At 40.0% G+C, this 25869-nt stretch overlaps 1 protein-coding gene across 2 annotated transcripts in view; it reads right to left on the reverse strand.

Moving 5' to 3' along the window:
* The window catches only part of NOX4 (NADPH oxidase 4), a gene marked incomplete at its 5' end in the record, with an annotated part of 161523 nt that extends 153594 nt beyond the window's left edge, over window positions 1-7929 (reverse strand). For both annotated transcript variants that reach the window (XM_080912451.1, XM_080912450.1), the window contains 2 exons: window positions 7242-7337; window positions 7873-7929. In XM_080912451.1, coding sequence (XP_080768577.1) covers window positions 7242-7337; window positions 7873-7929 — 153 coding nt within the window. The remainder of the gene's footprint in view (window positions 1-7241; window positions 7338-7872) is intronic.
* Between the last annotated feature and the right edge of the window lie 17940 nt (window positions 7930-25869).

Genomic DNA, 25869 nt, shown 5'->3' on the forward strand with positions numbered 1-25869 from the left:
TGGCAGCCAACAGATTGGGAAAAGATCTGTACCAATCCCACATCTGACAGAGATCTAATATCAAATATATACAACGAATTCAAGAAGTTAGACTCCAGAGAACCAAACAATCCTATTAGAAAAAATGGGGTACAGAGCTAAACAAAGAATTCTCAATTGAGGAATATCAAATGGTTCAGAAGCATCTAAGGAAATGCTTAACATCTCCAGTCATCAGGGAAATACAAATCAAAATAACCCTGAGATTCCACCTCACACCAGTCAGAATGGCTAAGATCAAAAACTCAGATGACAGCAGATGCTGACAAGGATGCAGATAAAGAGGAACACTTCTCTATTGTTGGTGGGGTTGTAAACTGGTACAACCACTTTGGAAATCTGTTGAGAGCCGTTTGTGCCGCACCCAAACATGGCGCCGGCTTCCCGCCAATGACTCAGCAAATAGAGCTGTTGCCCAGCCCAAGAGACATAGTGCCCATGTGCCACAGACATCACAGCCTGCTCTCGGGGCATGCTAATGAGTTACTTACTGGAGGGCACACCAATCAGGTAGCGACATGAGTCTCCTGGGCATATATAAGCAGTGCATTTTCCTTCCACATGGTCCCCTGCTCAGAGAGCTGTACAATAAAAGTTGTTCGCAGAAGAATCCTGTTGTTGCACGCCTTTCCTGCCAGCGGGAAGTGGGGCGCGTGACAGAAATCAGTCTGGCAGTTCCTCAGAAAATTGGATATAGTACTACCTGAAGACCCATTTATTCCACTTCTGGGCATATATTCCAGAGATGCTCCAAAATACAATAAAGACACATGCACAACAACGTTTATAGCAGCCCTATTTACAATAGCCAGAAGTTGGAAAGAACACAGACGTCCTTTAGTAGATGAATGGATACAAAAATTGTGGTATATTTACACAATGGAGTACTACTCAGCTATTAGATATAATGACTTTATGAAATTCCTAGGAAAATGGATGTATCTAGAGAATATCATCCTGAGTGAGGTAACCCAATCACAAAAGAACAGACATAATAAGCAGTCACTGATAATTGGATACTAACCCCGGAAAACTCTAAATATCCAACAAACAACTCACAGACCATATGAAGCTCAAAATAAGAAAGACCAAAAAGTGGAAGCCTCAGTCCTTTAAAATAAAGTGTAAGCAGTTTCTCAGAGTGCAGTACACCAAGACTGTAAATCATTAAAAATGCAACAGCTAAGAAGATTGCCTTGTGGCAATTTTTGGTATTTAAAAATCATTATGTTTAATCTATACACACCAAGCAAACTTTGACTATTTTCACGTTACTTATTGTTTTACTCGTACTTTATGTTATGGTAACTAGTAAGATTTCAATGCATACTATCAAACCTTTAAAAAAATCAAGTATTGACAAAATTATATTCATATAGCTTTACACCAAAATGCTTATAATAATCTGTACATGTATCTCTCTCTCTTTTTTAAATAATGTTGCAAAAATAAGTTCAACAGTTAGGAACAGGAATCTAGTCTGACAGCATGACTAACCAATTAATGTGTCTATAATTCAGTTTCTTCATTTCAAAACAAAAACTGAAAACCTCTAATTCATTATTTAATTTAAAAATTAATTAATCAGTAGAAAGATATAATGTAGTTATGGTGTATGCCACATCTTGAATCATGCAATGTTATAGATATTACTGTTTCCATAGCAAAATGAAAAAAGCAAATTTGATAAGAGGCTAAGATCAATACCACTGCTTTGTATATATATAAAAGGAGATGATAAAGTAGATATATAAATCAGAAGCTAAATATTGAGCCCTAAATCGATGCTATGTGAAATTAGAAATAATCTAAATGAAATATCTCATACTTCTTTAGCAGTTTCAGAGGAATAAAAAATAACCAGGATGCTAAAAATATATTTTACCTTGAAGGCAAGGCACTAAGCTTCCTTAACTTCTTACATCATCATATGTTCTCCAGTATAACTTCATATAAAATGAAAGGCTACTGACCCATAACAGTGTGAATTTCAGCGTTTTGTTTTCCTTTCATTGTGTCTATCAATATTGTGTATGCATGTACAGGTAGGTGTGGGGGGGTCTGTGTGTTTGAGTAGAGATGAGGGAAAATGGAATGTGCCACAGCACTGATCAGAGAGTCAGCTCTGCCGGTGTTCCAGGACTCTAATTCAAGTCACCTGGTTTGTACAGCGAACAACATTACCTGCTCTGACATCTCAACAGTCCAATTAATAAAAAGCTATTTATTCCAGGGGAGATAAGATTGGCCTGAAAAGCAATAAAATAATTTGTGATAGAGCCATTGATTCAAGGAACAATGTAAACAAACCACTTCAAGCTTAATTTTCCCTTTTAGAAAATAGAAAAGGAAAAGTACAGTAAGGCATGTAAGCACACACTGCACCACTGTACAAAGCTGCAGTCACTGTACTCAGAGGAAGGACAGCTGGTCACAGCCATTCTGTGTCTGTGCTACACAGTGACTCTGTCTGAAGCTATTTAGTCTCACAAAAGCCAAAAAGCAGAATTCCCAGTTCTGAAAATGGATGCCTTGTTATCTAAGATAAGCACATAAAGAATATGCAATTATTTTAATGTAATATAATATAGGATTACATTATATGACCTCAAATGTCAATAACAAGGTTATTGACATTTCAACAACAACAAAAACACTTGACTGAAAATATCTCTGAATTGAAAGCTCAATCCATGCATGACTAAGTCTAGACACTGACTTTTATACTTTGTACAATAAAAAGGGAAACTTAATTATTAAGCCCTCTTTGAAACTCAAAGAACATATATTCTCCCTCAGCGAAATCAAAGCTGTGAACTAAAACTGCCTTTACATCCCAGGGCAATTCATCTGCATGCCATTCCATGAGGAGCAAGCAGAAACCTGCTTCCGAAAATGCTAAGCTACAGCCCTAGGAATCAGGAGGCAGTCTTTACAAATGCCATACTTGTACATCACTAGAAATTTAAAAAGAGTTGGAACACTCACAACTTTTTCAACAATGTGAAAATCTTATGACTCTCCAAAGGAATGTAAAAACAACATCACTTCAGTATGTTAAGAAAAAAAAGTATATATATTTTGCATATATATATTTTGCATATATATAGTTTGTATATATATATATATATATATATATATATATGTATATATATATATGAGGAAATGGAGAAAAAAATTTTCCATCATGGCAGCAAGAGAACAATTATAGAGAAAATAAATACTTTACACAGAAATTATTTTGTAGAGAAAAGAAGGTAGAAAACCAAGACAACTTCATCGATTACTGAAAGATATATGCTTGACTCCCATTAAAATATTTATACCAATTAAATAGCATCTTTTGCAGATGATAGAGAAAAGAGCATTAGATGTACTAGACAAGGACCATACCATGGAGATACGTGTCCAGCCCTTTTTGACCTTTAAAGTACACACACACACATACACACACACACACAATGTATTGGAAAGAAATTGTGAAATATAACACTGCAAACAATGACTTTATATCCATAAAAAATAGAAAACTAATTTTCTCAAGGTGACTCACAACACGTCGGTAATCATTAATGTGGAAAAATGAGTAAACACATTTCTCACTCCTAAAAAAAATAGATGGAAACAGGTTTCCTCTGAAATATTCCATAGAATCCTTTATTTAAAAAGTTCTAATGGGAGATGGATGAAGGTGATTTTATACATTAGTTTGTTTGACTGTTTATCTTGGCTTTCGCTCATACTTTGTTTTCTCTTAACCCATGTTAAGATTCCAAGCCACACAGCATGTCATAATTAAATATCTCCTGAGGAGTGCATGATCTGATTAGCACATTAACTTGAGCATAAACCAGCCGTGACCAAGCTGCCTCTGTCTGTATCGACCTCTCCAGTGACTAACGATCATAAGAACTCTATCAAAACAAATTAATCTCACATTATCCTTCCAGTGCTTCAGATATCATTTTCTCTGTTGTCAAAAGGTTTTCAACCTCTAAATTTGTTCTAAAAAAAAAAAAAAAGGCAATAAACAAACTTTCCAGTATTAAAAATTAGCTTTCCCAAAGCTCTAGTGAGCCCCCAGCAACAAGATCAGATCAGGAAGGCATCTGAGCAAACCCCACAGCTTCACTGATGTATACTTCCTCCTCCATAAGACAAACAGAAAAGATTCCTAGCTGAAAAAAACATTTGTAAAGTGCTCAAAAAGCTTTCAGAGATAATTGGCTTCAATATAAAGTAGGGATTTCAACTAAGGACTAATAAGTAATACCTCCAGATAGCTATATTATTCTGGGATTAAGGCATATGCACTGGCTCCTTCTACCTTATTATACCAGAAAACTGGAATACTACAATTCATACATAAATGACCAAAATCTGAGCACTTAATGTTATTATCAAAATGTTTGCAGAACAAATTTACTATTTCCCTTTGTGACACCCCTTTTTGGTATGTGTATGTATGTATGTATGTGCCTGAGTGCGGTATTACACACCTTTGTGTTTGAGTACATGAACACATGGATGAATAGAGATACCAGAAGATACCTAGTGTCTGGCTCTGTCACTGTCACTGTCTCTTACTGACCTGGAGCTAGGCTAACCCCAAGTCCCAGTGGCCCCTGATGTCTCTGCCTCTCACAACAATGAAATTGTAGGAGCTCATGGCCATTCCCCACTTTTGGCGTGCCTGTTGGACATTAGAACTCGGAACCTCATACTTGTGGGGCAAGTGTCAACTTCCATTTGTGTTTCACAGTAAATTGATTTCTAGGTATACCACAGTGTTGTTTCTGCTGTTGTTTTGCAATTGAAAGTTTATCTGGAAGTAATTTAAAACCTCCCAATACCTACGTAGTACTCATCATTTCTACATTCCTGACATGGGGAAACTATTTAATCTGAACAGCTTTAAGGTTATTAAACTCTATTGATATGCAAAGCAATAAATCATGAAGCCCAAACTATATATTTTAAAATTAATTATATCTCATCACTGTGCTGTATTTGTAATGGAGAACAAACTGTAAATTCATTCCCTAGAAAACCATACCACAATCATTATGATACCAGAAAGTTAATCCAAGAATGACTATCAACAAAAACCACATGAAATCCTCCTTTATAAAGTCAATACTAAAGCTATGGATGGAAGTCCTTGTCCAGGAAATGCCAATATGTACGTTGAAATATTTATTGCAAAGAGCTTAGATAAATTAATACTACAGAAATCATAACAAGTAATTTTCAGAAACTGAGAAGTAATGAGAAAGGCTACTCCTTTTCACAAGGAGTCTGGCTAAAATGTCGGTCCACCCACACTGTCACTAGTCATGAGTTTGCTGAAAAGATAAGGTAGAGTGGCCTCTCTTTATCAGCCTGCCTGTTGTTCTTTCTCCACACCACCCAGCTGAGCCTTTCAATCATGCAATCAGCCCCTGCTGTGCACCCTTAAAGTTCTTAAAGTTCTCTGTTTTGGTGCATCATTTGATCAAAAGCACTAATGCAGAATGAAGGTGGAAACACAGAGCGTATTTTAAAAGGTCTTTAAAACTTGTTTGACTATATTTGTTCCTGTGTACTGGCATGTGGATTTCAGCTTAATCTTATCTGATCTGTCAACAAGTTACACAGAATCCAAGTACCTAAAAAATACCTTGCTAGATTCTAACATAATTAGCTTAGCTTGCTTCTATTATGTTAAGAGTAAAACTCCAAAGCTGGCTATTGACTTCTACAATTCTTAGGTTTGTACAGTAAAACAAGCATCCTGATCTGGAACAAGTTCTGCTAAGGCAATTTTCAAGTGATTCTTACAAGTTGTTCACTAAGTTATGTATTAAGTAAAATAAATCCCATACTAAAAAACTTCTAGCTTATTAATTCACTTTGAGTAGTGAACATTCAAGAACAAGAATGCAGAGCTAGGAATCCTTGGTAAATCATCAGAGAAATTTTTCTTTATTTGTTTATTAGCCTACAATTATTTGATTGGTTTTGCAGGCTTGTGGGGTTTTGCTGACTTTGGCATAAGAGTGTAAGGCACTTAAAAATAGTAAATATTTTATTCTCTGGGTCTATTTAGAAAGCAATTTGAAGAACAGTCCTAGATAACTAGACAAAAATTGGATGGATGAAGAGACAAACGTGTTAATTTCAGATTCTTCAATAAGGGGTGTCTTTTTTTCCTTTTCTAAAACAATGTTTCTGACACCATTATTTAAAACTAGTAATATTAAATGTTAAAAAAATCACAACCAAGAGTTTAAATATAGTAATATAAAAATATCAATCAATTTAGCTGCAGCTTACCGCAGGCTTGATATGTCCTAATCACTGCTCGGAGCACTAAGGGTAAAAGATAAACCTCTGCATGCCAACCATAAAGGTGAAGCTAGTTGCACTGAATTCAACTAAAGTGATTCTAAATAGTGATAAATTTATGAAAAGCAAAGCAATGTGTCCTCTTTAGAATGTGTTTTCCTCTCCTGCTTGCTCAGGTGTCTGAAATGATTTATATATATTTTATATATATATATATATATATATAAAACACATTTTATACTTTGTGTGGATGCTTAGAAGGCTTCAATCTCCTTGTACAAAGTAAAATGTCCTGGGGACCCTGACATTTATAGGATCTAGTAAGGTAGAGAGAAAATTAGAAGATGAGATGAGAAACAGAACAAAGAGAAATATCAACATGAAATAAAGCAGGACAGAGTTTGTATGATACTGTCCTCAGACCAGAACCAGAACCAACCAATAAGCTACAGCAGCTAAGCAAAGCAAGAGTACTCAGAAATCAGCAGCAGTTCACTCTGAGAACTCTCAGCGAAAGAAAACAGTGCTGACATCCTCTGGACAGACTTGACAAGTGTAGACTAACAGCCTGTCATCAGCTGGTCCTCTGGGAGAAGCAAACTCTTCAGAACTCTCTAGTGTAGCTTGCAAAAAGAAGAGAAACAAAAGCAGCAACACTCCCTCAGGCACTAATAGCATGGTCTGACAGACAGGTTCATTTTCCTCACTTTAGCAGATACTGCCCTTGGTCCTTAAAGGGCCAAACTGCTGAGAGAAACCGACAGTGTCTTAAGTTTCTTAATAAATATTGCTATGAGACATGGGTGTACTGACAAAATTTTGTAGCCGTCTGTGGCCTTAAACCCACTCCATCAGGTCATCCCAGATTCACTTACGCCCAACATCTGGTGGATGTAGTAGTATTCCGGCCCTTGGTTGTACAACAGGAAGGTTTTCCAGAAAAGTAGGACATTTAGGGACAGCCAAACGAGCTAGACCAGTCAAAGAGGGAGAAAACAAACATTAAAATAGAAATATAATCATCTAACAGAATTCACTCACAAGACTAAGCTCTGTATGTGCAATCTCAGCCTTTACAAGAAAGCATGCTCAGACAGAAAGTGGAGAAGCCACTCACCTGGACTTACCCAGACCCTACATTGAAATAAAGGTTGGCAGCAACTAGATCACTTAATGAGAGTTATTTCCCCAGCTCCGGTGTAAATTGAGATTAAGAAATTAGTAGTATCCCCATGGCCCATGGGATGCCCAATATAAGGAAGCATTTGGAAGAGATAGTGAGTGTTTGAAAAGCTGCCTTAGCTCCCCCTTTCTCCACATTGGCTCATCAGCAATCAGTAGTAAAGTTCCCTTAAGTTGAGCAGGAAGTTATGGTTAGGTGAGAAAGTCCGAAACAAAACCCCCGAACTTCCAATTCTCTCATCCCCACAAGCGCACATTCTGAGAATGAATCAAACTCGCTGCAGCACAGACAGACCGCCAGGCCAGCCTGGCCCTCCAGCCTACCAGGCAGAGGTGTTTAACCCCTTCGTTGGCCAGCCAGCTCCTCCAGGACACCGCCATGCCGCCGGCGCAGGGGTGCTGCTCTCAGCTCCGCGCTTGGGACTGAAAGGAACAAGCCTGGGCCTGAGCAGTGGTTCCCGGGGCGCCGCCTGCAGGGAAGCGGCGCGGGACCGAGGGTCAAAGGCAGGGCCGGGTCTGGAGGCCGGGCCGGAGGTCCCCGCCCCGGCTCCCACCGCGCTGCTCCCTGGCCTCCCCACGCCCCCTGGCCCAGCGCGCCGCCCCGTGCCAGCCCTTTGTCTCGCGCGAGCCTGTTGTTGTGGCAGCCCTTGAGGATGTCCCGGGTGGAAAGTTGGGGGGCGTCCCCTGCAGCTTCCACCCCGGCCTGCCAAGCTGCAGACAACCCCCAGATGTTAAGGGAATTAGAAACCTGGAGAAGCTCTTTGCATCCCGGGGCGCGCACACCCTACTTTCTTTTGAATAGTTATACTCCACATTACCACCACCCACCACCAAGCCACCAAAAAGAAAAAGAAAAAGGAGAGGAGGAAGGGAGGGAGAGAGGGAGAGAGGGAAGGAGGGAGGGAGGGAGGTAGGGGGGCAGGAGGGAGGGAGGGAGGGGGAGGAGGGAGGGAGGGAGACAGAGAGAAAGAAAGAGAGAGAGAGAGAGAGAGAGAGAGAGAGAGAGAGAGAGAGAGAGAGAGAGAGAGATTTCAAGGAAAAGAAACTTGGTATAGAAATTTGAGCCGGAAGTAGCCCATTGTGTATTAGCCTCCCCTGTCCTGCCAGTCCTCTGTCTATGAACAAGTATCCTCTCACATCCAGAAACCCCATTCTTCATTTACTTCCCTGAAATTTGCTGGACTATTCCTCTCTCAGTTTTCTGAATGTTAAGATTACAGGTGTATCCCAGCATAACTGGCTTTCTAAATGTTCTTGATTTATTATATCCTCCTTGATTAACATACAAATCATGGTTCAGTGTCCTCAGTGGGGAATATAGGGAGAATATTTGTTAAGTTTATTTATCGACCCATACTATATTCCTTTCTATTTAAGCAAAGAGGCATGCAGCATTCACTAGTCAGCGTTCTCTCCATAAACACAAAGACTCATCTAGATATACACAATACCTTGTTTGTGTAGCAGTAAATATTAAAAAGTGGAAACCTTTTATCCCACACTAGTGCTGGCACCTGTGGGGCCATATGGCACTTCAGGACATCTCTAACTTAGTGGTTTCATGTGGCCTCTAAACTCTCAGGGTCACTGCACCTCCCCTGTGTGTTGTTTTCACTTGCTTTCCTCCATTGCCCACAGGACTCCACAATCATTAACTTATCAAACAGATTTAAATGTTAAATTCTCAATCCACAAACCCTCTACACAATAAGCTTACAATCAGTGGACAAAGAAATAAACTGCCCATTCAGATAAGATAAGCCCTTAGAAATAGCTTAGCAACCTTATCAGGGTAGAGATGTGCCAAGAGAAACATGCAAGTCGGCCTCCATCTTCTTCCTCCCGAATCTCTACCCACTTCCCTCCTCTATGTTTTCCCAGACATTTTCCCACCTACCACTCCTGTCCCGCGCAACCGTCTCGCCTGCAAGAACGACGCGGCACACGAAATAGAATCCTTCTGCGGTAAACTTTATTGCTCTGGAAAACCGGTTCTTGCTTCACATGACGAAAAGACGAAGAAGGCGGAGAAAACCAAAAGACGAACACGATGAACAAGACGGACGAGCCCACGAACCAGACCACGAAACAGAAACACACGGGAGCGGGACCAGAGAGCGGGGAAGAAAGGGGAAGAAGAAGGGAAGAGAGCAAGAAGAGAGGAAGAAGAAGAAGAGAGAGAGCTATCCAGCTCGCCCCCTTATAAAGGGATTAGTCCTTGCCTTCGACGCGGAGCCCCCTGATTGGTTGAAACTCACCAGGCCCTATGACGCCACGGAAGAGGCGGAACTCATGAAGCGGAAGTTACCCAGCCTGTGCGCACATGGCTTGTTTACTGCTAACTCCAGCTGGATATCAGCGCCATCTTGTAATGGCGAATGCGTGGGAATGTGTGGGCGGCGCCCCACATCTTCCCCTATCTTTTATACTTTGAGCAAAGTAGGACACCCATATTAGGAGGGCAGAGATAGAGGTCAAATCCTCATTAAGGTGTATAAAGACCATGTACAGGAGTAACCGCTAGGCTTTTAGTAGCCCGCAGTACTCTTGACCTGTCACTCTGCCGTTTTTCTGAGGGAGGGACACTGGGGCAGGAAACCCTCATACAAATGACTTACCTCCCAGAGAATGCCCCACGACAAGGGGTTTCTCAGTGCGATGCTTAGCTCGGCATCCCTCATGGGCTGCTCAAACCAGACACTCTAATCCTGTGCAATGAACCGAAGTTCTAGGAGTGCAAGAGCTGTCTGGCCGGCGACCTACTGCTTAAGCTTAGACAACTAGATATCGGCTGATGCTGCATGTTCTAGAGCGACAGGCGCTTGGGCAGTAACCACCTCGTCTCTTTTTTGTTTGGGCCTTGAGCTTACAAACCAGCCAGAGAAGCAACGCAAGTCCGCAGCAAAGGATTGCTCCCAAGAGTCCCACCCCCACCCAAGTTAATATCGGGGGTGAAAAGGTTAGGGAAGACTGTAGCATCAAGTTCCGCTGGAATTGGTTTCAGGAATGCCGACAGAATCGCCCATCTCGTCTCTTCTCTGGCTCTCTGGTTCCACAGCATCAGGAGCAGGGCTGTCATCAGGAGTCTCTGCCGTTTTTCGCGTGAGCCTCTCGGGAACCCAGAAAGGATTATTTTCATCCTGAGGAAAAACACAAACAGCTCCCCTGGATCTTATCAACACAAGATCCGGTCCTTTCCATTTATTAGTTATGACATCTTTCCATTTTACCATCTCTTTTGGTTTATCCATGGGTAGGCAATGCCTTTCAGCTGCCGTATGGCCATGGTCATCAAGATTTAAAAAATTTAAGGTGAATAGCGCCATGGATACTGCGGTCCTAGGCACAGGGGGCAAAGCCTGCATAATTCCCCCTTTCTGTTTTATTAGATATGATTTAAGGGTGCGGTGAGCACGTTCCACAATACCTTGTCCTTGTGGATTATACGGCAAACCTGTAAGATGAGTCACAGCCATCTGGCTACAAAATTGTTGAAATTTTTGTGAGGTAAAAGCCGGCCCGTTGTCTGTCTTTAAGAACTTTGGCTTACCCCAGGCACTCCAAGCCTCCAAGCAATGTTGGATGGCATGTGAGGCCTTTTCTCTAGATAAGGGAGTGGCTGCAATTATTCCCGAACAGGTATCAATGGATACATGTACATATTGCAGTTTACCAAAGGAGGGGACATGGGTAACGTCCATTTGCCATATTTGAAGAGGTTGGATGCCCCGAGGATTAACTCCCGAGTGGGGCACAGGCAGAAACTGACTGCAATTTTGGCAATTGACAACAATATCGCGAGCCTGTTTTCTGGAAATGGAAAAGCGGCGCCACAAAGTTTCAGAAGTTACATGAAAGTTTTTGTGAAAACTTTTAGCAGCCTCTAGCGGAGAAGACATGGCTATAGCAATTATTTTTGTAGCCCTGTCTGCCAAATCATTGCCTTGAGCCATAGGTCCTGGCAATCCAGAATGAGCTCTAATGTGAGTAATATAAAAGGGTGATCTTCTGGCTAGAAGGCAGTTTTGAATTTGCGCAAAAATTGAGGCAACTCTGCTAGACTGTTTAATAATGCCAGCCGCCTCAAGCAAATTGACAGCATTAACAACATAAGATGAATCAGACACTATATTTATAGGCTCTGAAAAACGTTGTAAAACCTCAAGAACCACTAAACATTCTACCACCTGTGGAGAGGTTTCTGTATACTGCCTCGAATAGACCTGACCATTAACCACAAAAGCCCCCAGCCCAGTTTTGGAACCGTCAGTATAAATAACTAACCCTTCTTTTAGGGGACTACAGGACGTTACTTTGGGAAAAACTACAGGTTGAGTTAAAGCAAACTGTAAAATTGGATGTTTTGGGTAATGATTATCTATTTTTCCCGAAAAGGAAGTGACTAAGATAGCCCAATCATTCGAAGTGGCAGCAAGAGTGGAAACCTGCATAGCATTATAGGGAACAATTAACAGCTGTGGCTCAATGCCAAAATGCGTGATGGCAGATTTTAGCCCCCTCAGCGCTAATTGTGCCACAGCATCTGTATACCAGTCAATTATTTTAGCTGGCGAGGCATTAGGATGTACCCACAATAAGGGTCCTTGTTGCCAAAGCACAGCAGTAGGGAGCCTGTTTGTTTTAAAAACACATAATGAAAAAGGTTTATCATAATCTATGCGAACCAATTGTGCATCCTGTATAGCTTCTTCTACCAACTGTAACGCTCTTTCTGCTTGCGGGGTCAAACTTCTAGGTGAGGAGACATGCGGATCTCCTTCTAGAACATCAAATAAGGGTTTAAGTTCAGCAGAAGGAATCTTAAGAAAAGGTCTAAGCCAATTAATGTCTCCCAGTAATTTTTGAAAATCATTAAGAGTGTGGAGGTGATCCCTTCTTATCTCGAGCTTTTGAGGGACAATCTTATCAGTGAATAAATACCACAGACCCTAGGAATTGACCAGTATCAAAAATCTGGAGCTTTTCTGTGGCAATATATAGGCCCTTACTTTTTAGGGCCTGTAACAATATAGGAAATGCCTCTTTTAAAATCATCAAATTTTTGTGGCATAATGCAAGACGCACCTGTTTCTTTACTCTCTCTGGGAGGAATGAGAAGGCTTTCAAAGGTGCGCGTGTCTCATAAGGAGGAGGGGCTATTGGTAAAGGAGGTGCTGTTGGGACAACTGGGGACAAGCGCGTGGGCCTGTACTGCTCGTCAGGATAATATCTTTTTTCCTAATAACTAGCTGCTTCTTCATCTACCCCTGCCTCCTCTTCTGGGTCTAAGCCTTCTCGCTCATAATCATCATTATCTGAAGTCTCGAGGCTATCAATGTTAAGAGCCTCAAAGTCTTCTACAGGGTACAAGCTGACTCCCCTTTTCTTAACATTAGAGGACATAAAAGAATGAAAATCTGAAGGTTTGTGGGTAACAACTCTCCCGCTGTACAGCGTACCTGGAGGTCCTTTTTCCTTGGGGGGGGGGGTTCCTGCGCGCGCCCATTCTCTCACTCTGTTCGGCTTCTGATAGCCTATCCTGCGCTTCACTCAATACCTCTTGCCCCGCAGCAACGGCGGGCCTACAACTCTCATCTCTTAAACAATTTTGTACCATCCTCCAAATGGCCATGGTTCCGGGCCTGAGGTCTCCGGCATTCTGCGCACAGTTTAATTCTCTACCCAATCTGTTCCATGAGGCTGGTGAGAGAGACCCAGAAACTGCAAACCAAGGGGCTATTCGCTCAACCTCTCTTACAAAACGCTGCAAGATGCGGGTGGGCAATTCTAAATCTCTCTGCTTAAGAATTGACTGCAGGGCTGTAATGGTCGAGTGTGAAGAGCCCATCACAGCGATGTAATGCCCGCAGCTTATTTGCCTGGCGGCCCGAGGCGAAACTGAAAGGCAAGTCTCAGCGCGTTCCCGCTTTTCTTATCTACAAAGACTTATGGAACACAGGGGTGCCTCTGCTTATCTACGTTCGACTTAAGCACAAAATTAACACCAGCCCCGTTGGACACAAGAGGAAATTAAAAGGAAGAGAATAAAAACTGCACTGACGAAGACCCTTCACACGGCCGTAGAAGATTTAAACCAAATTAAAGAAAGATCCAGGATCAGACATACCTTGCCGAACTAATCTCCCCACAGTTCTGAATTCTCCCTGCCCAGGGACAGAGGGTCTTCTGTGGTGCAGACGATGGAGTGGTCGAATTTCCCGGGTTTGAGGCACCAGATGTCCCGCGCAACCGTCTCGCCTGCAAGAACGACGCGGCACACGAAATAGAATCCTTCTGCGGTAAACTTTATTGCTCTGGAAAACCGGTACTTGCTTCACATGACGAAAAGACAAAGAAGGCGGAGAAAACCAAAAGACGAACACGATGAACAAGACGGACGAGCCCACGAACCAGACCACGAAACAGAAACACACGGGAGCGGGACCAGAGAGCGGGGAAGAAAGGGGAAGAAGAAGGGAAGAGAGCAAGAAGAGAGGAAGAAGAAGAAGAGAGAGAGCTATCCAGCTCGCCCCCTTATAAAGGGATTAGTCCTTGCCTTCGACGCGGAGCCCCCTGATTGGTTGAAACTCACCAGGCCCTATGATGCCACGGAAGAGGCGGAACTCATGAAGTGGAAGTTACCCAGCCTGTGCGCACATGGCTTGTTTACTGCTAACTCCAGCCGGATATCAGCGCCATCTTGTAATGGCGAATGCGTGGGAATGTGTGGGCGGCGCCCCACACACTCCACAGTTCAATAACTTATCACCTTAACATCAACCTACATGTTTGAAAGATCATTATTGCATTTTGCATGTGTTTATTTCTCCTAATAAACTGGTAGAGTAAAAATAAACACTCTGTCCTACTTAGTTTTAATGCAGGTCTTTGCACAAATCTTGTGCAAAAAAAGAATGGCATAGTAAATTGACATAAAATATTTATTCAATAAATGATTCAATCCAATGAATGCATGATTATGATATATCATTCATTGGACTATGCCTTTCTTAAACTCTATGTCCTTAAGCTTAACTTCCTACTAAAGTAAGAAAAGGTTTTGTTCATCTTAGTAATCAACCATCACACAAGAATGGGTAGAAAAATATATCTTCAGGTGGTTGCCACCTATCTTACAAGTTAAAAGAGGCAAGTGTGGTGACTGGACACTTGCATTTATTTTCTGCTGCCATTAAAAGTCACTGCCAAATGTTCCATGTCAAACAATCAGAATATGCTTCCTAATACTTGTGAGGGTCAGAGGCCTGAAGTCAATGCTACCCAGTCAAACCAAGATGGGGACAAGATCCTCAACTGAGGTGTCAAAAAGAGAACTTCTCCTTGTAATTCTGGCAGCTTAAAGTAATCTTCACTTGTTTGTACCTTGCTTTTGTCTGTGCCTCCATGGTCATCTTCCTCTTCAATCTTTCAACTGCCCTCATTTTTGTCCTCTAAAAACACACCTTGATTGTGGCTGGAACTTAAGTCATGTGAAGATCCTTAATTTAGGAGTGTCTTTCCATTTCCAGCACAGCAATGGCTCATGGTTCCAAACCAAAAAAAAAAAAAAAAAAAAAAAAAAAATCTGAAGAGTGTAGCAGTTCCAAAACATCAGCTGCTTGAGAAATTGGCTGGTATGTTTGTGTTTTATACATCCACAAATTATCACAAGCAGTTGGGATTCCTGCCTCTCTGATCATTTTCCTAAGGAACAGACCTAACTATGTTTTGATTGGAGATAAAATTAAAAAAAAAAACAATTTGCATACAGTGCTTTCACTAAGATTGATGGCAAAGTTGGGACCAATATAACCTACTATGCTGGGTTTATGGATGTTACCAGCAATGACAAGACTGGAGAGCACTTCAGCCTGATATATGACATCAAGAGTGGCTTTGCTGTTCATCATATTACACCTGAGAAGGCCAAGTACAAGTTATACAAAGAGAAAAAGATCCCTGTAGGCACAAAAACAAAAAAATCCCGAATTGAGTGACCCATTATGCTTGTAAAATTTACTACCCTTATACCCTCATCAAGGAGAATGGCACAATTCAGGTTGCTTTGGGACTGGCAAAATAACACTTTATTCACTGGGAACCTGTATATAATGACTAGCAATAATAACTTGGGAATGAAGGTAAGATCATGAACAGAAAGAGGCATCTGGCTTTCTTGTGTGTGGTTCATATGAAAGATGCCAATAGCAACAGTTTTGCCACCTGGCTTCCCAATATTTTTGTTATTGGCAACAGCAAAAAAATCATGGATCTCTCTTCCCTAAGATAAAGGATTCTGCCTCACCATTGCTGAAGAAATAGATAAGAGCTGGAGGCCAAAGCGAGCTTTGGGTGAAATGGTCTCAGGAGACATGCTGGAAAAGTATTTATACTCTCACTACTATAAGCCTTTCTAGGCAGTGGCATAGATTAAACAGCAACATGAAGCTAAACAAGCAAAGACATATTTACTTTAATTATTCGATCATACCCACAGAAGCATTTTCTCTTTACAAAGTAACATTTATAGTCTCTAAGGACTGACATCAGATCATTTAGGGATGACCATTACTTAGTTCGCATTGTACTTAAATTAATTGATGTTAATTTTCTTCTTTTCATTTTTTTTCTCTTTTTTTATTCTTTTGGACTAAAAATGTCAGTCTTAGATTTTGACATTTAAAGAAATCCACTTTAAGGGATAAACATGTAGTACTTCTAAATAGCATTTCTTTTAAGACCCAATAAATTAAATATTGGAAATATGATTGATATCAGGCAAGAACACTAACTTTACTGTTTTGTTATCAAAGGCCGTATTGCCAAGACACAACAGCATTAAAACTTAAAGATGGATTTTCCAAGAAACAAGAAAGGAGAAACATGGAAAAGACCATTCTAGGTACTGTTTAACTGACAGAAAATACACAACCTGTAAACTACTGACAGGATAAAGGAGTAGGACATTTTACCTTGTCCCCATAGCCCTGGGCAAGGAAGAAAGCCCATCAGAAAACCAGTGGAAAGTGCCCTAGAGGCTTCCCATTTGGAGAGATGGGACACTTTCCAGACAGTGACTCACTGCCATTTCTATACAAAAACAAATGCAGACCACCATATGACTAAGTTTCTCAGGAATGTCTTCTGTGTGCTCACATGGCTAGGGCAGCTCCTGAAGGAACTGAAGATGTTGAAGTTCTCATGCTCTAGAGGACCAGATGCTATGCTGAAAAACAAGTCCTACAATATGAAGTCAGGTTAAGAGTTCCAAGAAAAAGAAATATCCAGTCAAAATTTCTTGACTAAAACTGAATAATACATTTCTGTTTAGAATTGCCTTTTACAAAAGACTTGCCCAAACTTCTGGAATTCATAGAGCCATATAATTTAGGACAAAAAAAAGTTATTGTGTTGCATTAATTAATTTTAAAAAAATGCACCAGCCCATGCGAAAGCTGGCTACTCTGGCCCCAACAGTCTCAGAGCTCCATGGCCTCTCAACACCCACCTATTGCCTCAGGGCACTGGCAGGCCTGGCATGTTCTCCTCTCTAGAGACTCTCTGACCTGTTCCTCCAAGATCTTTCTGCCCAACTTGCTAACTTTCCATGGTCAGTCGCTGCCATGCCAACCCCAGGAATCTAAATTCCATGGCTGGCTGGGGTACTCTGCCACCGTACCTTTCTCTAGAATTCAGTTGAGTCACCGCATGAAGGAAAATACCACACTTACTTAGTTTAAATCAATGGATAACTCAATCACTGGGTGCAGCAACTAGCATCCTAATTTGTAAGCCATTCTAAGATAAATCCTGCAGTATCAGGTCCCCACAGATCTGCCACCTGAACCAGGGGAGCTTCCCCTACCTACACCCTGGCCTCCAACCCTTCCCCATACATAAGCAAGTCTTTCTTTCTGCCTCTCTCCTCTACCCACGATGCCCTGCAACTTGGAAGTCCTGACTACTCCTCGCCCAGTGATTGGTTCCTAGACATTTTTATTCATTAGAGGAAGGTTCACAGGAAATCACCTGAGTACATGATTCACTCCTTATCCCAGGCATCCCCTGTTGAGGAAACAGAAATAGCATAAAAATACAAACAGCATCAGGGATGTGCACACCATTATTGTTTCAAAATATATATTCAGAGCTAAACATCAATTTGTGTATATAAAATACATCTACATTTGTGTCTTAATAATATACCCATTGAGTTGTTACAAAATAAGCAAATGAATAAATACCAGCACAGAATAACCAGACATTTCTGCAATTAAAGCAACATTTTACATCTAACAAGCATACCATCTACAAAATGTCTCTGTCATTTCATAATAATAATCTCCTGATCTTGTATCATTTCATTTTTAAATATCTTTCATAGAATGGGAGGAAACACTCTTCATCTTCATTTTACATATAAGTAAACTGAAGCACGTGGACAATAAGCCAATTGTCCATGATACCATAGCCCTTTGTATAGATTTCAGGAGGCACATACTCCTGCTGCCTCCTCTGTAGTGTGCCATTAGTGTTGAGCCAGGAGTCCTGCGTGTTCTGAGATCAATTGCCTTAGACTACAAATATGACTATGGTTCTTCGCCTCTACCATCATCCCACATGTATAGAGATGTACCAGCTTGCCTTCAAATTACCAATAAAGTGCATATTTTCAGAAGACAGCTGAGCCTATTTATGATATATTTGTCTTTTTCTTGGGGGGGGGTGTTCCTTAAGCACATCTTTTGATAAAATAATTCCTGAATGCTTGTGAAGTCTTACTATCTTTTTAATGTTCTAAAAAGAAATTTCCAGAAAATCAAAAAAACAATTATAGTGTCTAATTCACAATTTCACATACTAAAACAACTTCAAAATATTAACAAGATGAGATTATCTAGTATCATTGTACTTCCTAAGAGTCACTTCCTAAAAAGTATCATGGAATTATGAAGCCAAAATTATTATAGCTCATGGTAAATTATAAGAATTTTAGAAACATAAAAATAGCAGTATTTTCCCAGGTACTTGATAGATTCTTAACATCTGAGTAGTTTGGAGGCTGTGGTAGGAAGATCACACAATCTAATATTTTAAAGTAATGTTCAAGTGTATTACACTAGATCTTAAGAATGGGGGCTGTAGGCTTTCAGATGATTTCATATGTTTGAAAGACTTTTTGATAATCACTAACTGAAGCTTTAATTGCTGTCTTAATTCCCTCATTCTACCTCTGAACAATAAAATAAATGTGAGGATAATATCATTTGGTGTCAACAGTTCAAACATGTACCTTTCTACTATCCCCATCTTGCAATGAAAGTCTCCAGGCTAAGCAATGAGTTCCTAAACACCCCTTGCTAGCTGCTACTTATCTTCCAGGTCTCAGATCAAACACTGCTTTCTTGAGAAGTTTACAATGGTATTAAGGCTCTTCATTATAAAACTCTGCTTCCACTTTCATATTCTCCTTCATAAAACTTCTTAGTTTAAAAACCATTAATTTCTGTCTCCTTTGCCTGACACAATGCACAAGAACCTTAGTGGTCTACAAATGATGAAGTGAACAAACCCACAAAAGTTAAGCTTTTTAAGACAAGTAACCAAATAAATATAAAAACCAAAACAAAATAAATTATAGTAATTTTTTCTTGGTAGATATATATCAGAATAACAAATTTTATTAGTGCAACAGGAGTAGAAAAAGCTTTTATAACAACCAGATATTTAAGTTATATTGAAGCTGAGACTTAGACAACTGATCTTGTCAGGTGAAGAATTGAACTAAGGATATTCTAAAAAAATAAAAAGAGAGCCCGACACATCAGCCACCTGGACAGGCAGGTCCTACAGGTTTAAAAACTGGTGAGTAAGAGATCTAGGCAGCCAGGGAGCAGAGAGATCTCTGCGGAGTGCACACAGAAAGTGCACCCCCATGCCCTGCAATCCTAAACCAGGAACACAACATTGGAACTTCTGTTCCCACCCAGGGACTCTGAGGCACAGAACAGGGCTCGGCCCATCTGCCACCTGGACCAGTGGAGATCCAGGGACACAGACCAGATACAAGGGAAAGGCAAGAACATATCACTGACAACAAAATGGCAAGAGGAAAGCGAAAGAGTATATCCCAAGGAAACCAAGACAACCTGGCAACACCAGAACCCAGCTCTCCCACAATAGCAAACATCGGATTGACAAACACTCCAGAAAAAGAAGATGCAGACCTGAAATCATACCTCAAGATGCTGATAGAGATACTTAAACAAGAACAAGAGGAAAAGCAAAAATATTCAGAAGCTTTTAAAGAGGAAACAAGAAAAACACTCAAAGAACTCAAAGAACTAGAGGAAAACAGAACCAAAGAGATGAAGGAATGGAAGAGGGAATTTAAAATGGAAATTGACACAATAAAGAAAACACTACAAGAGATAAGGCTAGAGGTAGAACAAATAAAAAAGAAATCAGGAGTCACAGAAGCAAGTATTTCCAATAGATTACAAGAGATGGAAGAGAGAAGATCAGGGGCAAAAGACAACATTGTAAACATAGACAAAACAGCCAGAAAAGATGCAAAAAACAAAAAGCTTTTAAACCAACTTGTCCAGGAAATCCAGGACACAATGAGAAGACCAAACCTAAGGATAATAGGAATAGAAGAAGGAGAAGAGAATCAACTAAGAGGCACAGTAAATATCTTCAACAAAATCATAGAAGAAAACTTCCCTACCCTCAAAAATGAGATGACCACGAGCATAAAAGAAGCCTTCAGAACTCCAAATAGGTTGGACCAGAAAAGAAATACCTCCTGACACATAATAGTCAAAACACCAAGTGCCCAAAGCAAAGAAAGAATACTAAAAGCAGTAAGGGAAAAAGGTCAGGTAACATATAAAGGCAGACCAATCAGAATCACACTCGATTTCTCAACAGAGACTATGAAAGCTAGAAGAGCCTGGACAGACATCAGGCACATCCCAAGAGAGCACAAGTGCCAGCCCAAGATGCAATACCCAGCAAGACTATCAATCACCATAGTTGGAGAGATGAAGATATTTCAAGACAAATCAAAATTTACACAACATCTGACAACAAACCCAGCACTACAATGAATTATAGGTGGAAAACCCAATACAATGAGGAAAAATACAGCCTAGTAAAACCAAGAAAACTCCTAAACAAGAAAACCAAAAGAAGAAAAAGACACAAACACAACGGAACCCACAAAAGCAATAATAGCAGGAAACAGAAACAACTATTCCTTGACATCTATTAACATAAATGGACTCAACTCCCAAATAAAGAGACATAGGCTATCAGACTGGATACATAAACAAAATACAGCCTATTGCTGCATACAGGAAACTCATCTCAGAGACAAAGACAGACACTATCTCAGAGTAAAAGGGTGGGAAAACAACTTCCAAACAAACAGCCCCAAGAAGCAAGCTGGAGTGGCTATTCTAATATTGAATAAAGTAAATTCCCAACCAAAAGTTATCAAAAAAGATAAGGAAGGACACTTTCTACTCATTACTGGGGAAATCTGTCAGGAGGAACTCTCAATCCTTAACATATATGCTCCAAATTAAAAAATCACCCACATCCATAAAAGAAACCCCGCTAAAGCTCAAAAAACACAATTCACCCCACACAATAATAGTGGGAGACTTTAATACCCCATTCTCACCAATGGACAGATCAAGGAAACAGAAACTGAACAAGGACACTGCAAAACTAGCAGAGACTTTGAACCAACTAGAATTAATAGATATCTACAGAAATATCATCCTAAAGTAAAAGAATACAACTTCTTCTCATCAACCCATGGCACCTTCTTGAAAATTGACCACATAATCGAACACAAAATGAGCCTCAATCAATATAGGAAGATTGACATACTCCCATGCATCCTCTCAGATCACCATGGTCTATGGTTGGTCTTTAACAAAAACAAAGACAACAAAAAGCCCACGTACACATGAAAACTAAACAATGCCCTGTTACATGATAACAGGGTCAAAGAAGAAATAAAGAAAGAAATTAAGGATTTTCTAGAATTCAACGAAAAAAAAAAAAAAAACCAAATCTATTGGATCCAATGAAAGCAGTACCAAGAGGAAAACTCATAGCCCTAAGTGCTTCCAAAAAGAAACTGGAGAGAGCTCACATCAGGAACCTGACAGCACAGCTAAAAGCCCTAGAACAATAGGAAGCAGATATACGCAGATATACTCAAGAAGAGTAGACAGCAATAAATAATCAAAATTACGGCAGAAGTAGACCAAATAGAAACAAAAAGAACCACTGAAAAAATCAACAAAACCAAGGGTTGGTTCTTTGAGAAAATCAACAAGATTGATAAACCCCTAGCTAGACTAACTAGAGGGCAAATAGAGAGTATACAAATTAACAAAATCAGAAAGGAAAGTGGAGACATAACAACTGAAAATGAGGAAATTCAAGAAATCATCAGATCCTAGTACAAAAATTTATACTCCAAAAAATTGGAAAATCTGGAGGAAATGGACGAATTCCTAGACAGATACAAGATCCAAAAGTGAAACCAGGACCAAGTAAACCATCTAAATAACCCTATAACACCTAAAAAAATAGAAGAAGTCATCAAAAGCCTCCCAACCAAAAAAAGCCCAGGTCCAGACAGGTTTAGTGCAGAATTTATCAGACATTTATTGCGGATATAACACCAATACTCTCCAAAATATTTCAGAAGTTAGAATCAGATGGAATACTACCTAACTCATTTTTTGAGGCTACAATAACCCTCATACCTAAACCACACAAAGACACTACAGGGAAAGAGAACTTCAGACCAATCTCACTTATGAACATTGTTGCAAAATACTCAACAAAATCCTTGCAAACCGAATCCAAGAACAAAACGATCATTCATCATGACCAAGGAAGCTTCATCCCTGGGATGCAGGGATGGTTTAATATAAGGAAATCCATCAATGTAGTCCACCATATAAACAAACTCAAAGAACAAAATCACATGGCCTTCTCACTAGATGTTGAGAAAGGATTTGACAAAATTCAACACCCCTTCATGTTAAAAGTCCTGGAAAGAAAAAGAATCCAAGGTCCATACTTAAACATAATAAAAGCAATATACAGCAAACTAACAGCCAACATTAAACTTAATGGTGGGAAACTTGAAGCAATCCCACTAAAATCAGGGACTCGACAAGGCTGACCACTCTCCCCCTACCTATTCAACATAGTACTGGAAGTCCTGGCTGGAGCAATTGGACAGCAAAAGGAGATCAAGGGGATACAAATTGGAAAATAAGATATAAAAACATCACTCTTTGCCAATGACATGATAGTGTACTTGAGTGACCCCCAAAAATCCACCAGAGAACACCTACAACTGATAAACAATTTCAGCAAAGTGGCTGGATACAAAATTAACTCAAACAAATCAGTAGCCTTCCTATATTCAAAGGACAAACATGTGGAGAAAGAAATTAGGGAAAAGGTACCCTTCACAATCGTCACAAAAACTATGAAATACCTTGGTGTGACTCTAACTAAGCAAGTGAAGGACCTGTATGACAAGATCTTCAAACCTCTAAAGAAGGAAATTGAGGAGGATCCCAGAAAATGGAAAGATCTCCCATGCTCATGGATTGGAAAGATCAACATTTTAAAAATACCCATCCTACCAAAAGCAATCTACAGATTCAATGCAATCCCCATCAAAATTCCAACCCAGTTCTTCATGGAATTGGAAAGATCAATGTGTAATTTCATATGGAATAACAAAAGACCTAGAATAGCGAAATCCATCCTCAACAACAAGAAAACATCTGCGGGAATCACTATCCCTGACCTCAAGCTATATTACAAGGCAATTGTGCTAAAAACTGCATGGTACTGGTACAGAAATAGGCATGTGGATCAATGAAATAGAAGATCCAGAAATGAGCCCTCACGTATATGGTCACCTGATTTTTGACAAAGGAGCAGTAAACATTCAATGGAAAAAGGACAGCCTATTCAACAAATGGTGCTGGTCCAACTGTCACTCAGCATGCAAAAGAGTGAAAATAGACCCTTTCTTATCTCCTTGTACAAAGCTCAAGTGTAAGTGGATCAAAGATCTCCACATTAAACTAGATACACTGAAACTATTAGTTAAGAAAGTATGGAAAACCTTAAAACACATAGGCACAGCAAAAAATTTTCTGAACAAAATACCAGTGGCTCAAGCTCTAAGGTCAAAGATTAACAAATGGGACTTAGTGAGATTGCAAAGTTTCTGTAAGGCTAAAGACATTGTCAAGAAAACAAAATGGCAGCCAACAGAATGGTAAAAGATTTTTACCAACTCCACATCAGATAGAGGCCTACTATCCAAGGTATACAAAGAACTCAAAAAGCTAGACACCAGAGAATCAAATAACCCTATTAAAAAATGCGGTACAGAGCCAAACAAAATGTTTTCAGTTGAGGAATATCGAATGGCTGTGAAACACCTGAGGAAGTCCTCGACATCCTTAGCCATCAGGGAAATGCAAATCAAAACAACCCTGAGATTCCACCTCACACTAGTCAGATTGGCCAAGATCCAAAACTCAGATGACAACAGCTGCTCGCGAGGTTGCGGAGAAAGAAGAACACTTCTGCACTGTTGGTGGGGAGGCAAACTAATGCAACCACTCTGGAAATCAGTCTGGCGATACCTCAGAAAATTGGGCATAGTACTACCTGAAGACCCAGCTATTCCACTTCTGGGCATATACCCCTGAGACACTTTAGTACACAACAAAGATATATGCACCACAATGTTCATAGTAGCTCTATTTATAATAACCAGAAGATGGAAAGAACCCAGATGTCCTTCAGAAGATGAATGGATACAAAAATTGTGGTACATTTACACAATGGAATACTACTCAGCCACCAGAAACAATGACTTAACCAAATTCTTAAGAAAATGGCTGCATCTAGAGAATATCATCCTGAGTGTGATGACCCAGTCACAAAAAAACAGACATAATATGCAGTCACTGATAGTGGGATGCTAACCCCAAGGGGTCGCACTGCCCCAGAAACAACTCACAGACTGTATGAAGTCTAAGAAAAGAAGAAAACAAAACAAAACAAGACAAAAAAAAATAGTCATGCTTAATCTTACCCACCAAGAACACATTGACAAATTCCAGGTTGTACCCTGTAATACATGTACTGTCTGCTCATTGTAAAAAAAAAAAAAAAAAAAAAAAATCTTTACACACCAAGAAAACTTTGACTATTTCCAGGTTGTATCTTGTTTTATATGTACTTTATGCTCATTGTTACTGGTGGGATGTTTATCACACTATCAAACCTTTAAAAAAATAAATAAAAATAAAAAGAGCAAAGTGGGAGAGGATTCTCAAGAACAGCCTATTGATGTAAACAGAATCCAGGCCCTAAGCCATTAACAAGTGATTAGTTCACTGAAGACAGTTGAAGAAGTGTGTGACAGAGTGAAGGTATAGTGCTGGGGAATTATCAAACAGATCCTAAAGCTGGGTGATTTCTAAGTACAAAAGAATTATGAGCAATAGGAGTGATACACAGCAGGTACACTACTGGTAATCCATGTATATATTTTAATGGATACCAGAAACACAATAAAACCATGATTTTATAGTGATAAAACCACGGATTCAGTTACCATTCGTTTTGAACTAACTTTCAAAATGGTGCCCAAGATATTCAACGGGATAAGAAAAAATACAGGTGTAGTGGTGGTTTGAATATTTAATATGCTTGGCCCAGGAAGTGGCATTATCAGGAGTTGTGGCCTTGTGGAAGTAGGTGAGGCCTGATAGGAAGTGTGTCACTGTGGAAGAGGGCCTGATGAATCTCCTCTTAGCCATGTGGGAGCCAGTCTACTCCTGTTTGCCTGTGGAATGAGATATAGACCTCTATGCTCCTTCCACATCATACCTGTCTGGATATTATCATTCTTTCCCCTTGATAATAATATAACTTAAACTCTGAACCTATAAACCAGTCCCAATTAAATGTTGTCCTTTATAAGAGTTGTCTTGGTCAAGTTGTCTGCTTACAGCAGTAAAAACCTAAGATAGAGGTTGGTACCAGTAGTAGCATATTGTTGTAATAGGCCTGACTATGATTTTTTTTTTTTTTTTTTTTTTTTTTTTTTTTTTTGGAGGAATGTGAATTCTGGGACTTTGTAAAACAGCAAAGCAGTAGAGTATTTTAAATGGGAAATGCTAGCTAGAAGCATGAAAGACAGTGTTCCAGAGTACTTTTGAACTGTATGGACCGAGTTCAAAAAGT

Source organism: Micromys minutus (genome assembly GCF_963924665.1).
Source record: "Micromys minutus genome assembly, chromosome: 2".
NCBI classification, from domain to species: domain Eukaryota; kingdom Metazoa; phylum Chordata; class Mammalia; order Rodentia; family Muridae; genus Micromys; species Micromys minutus.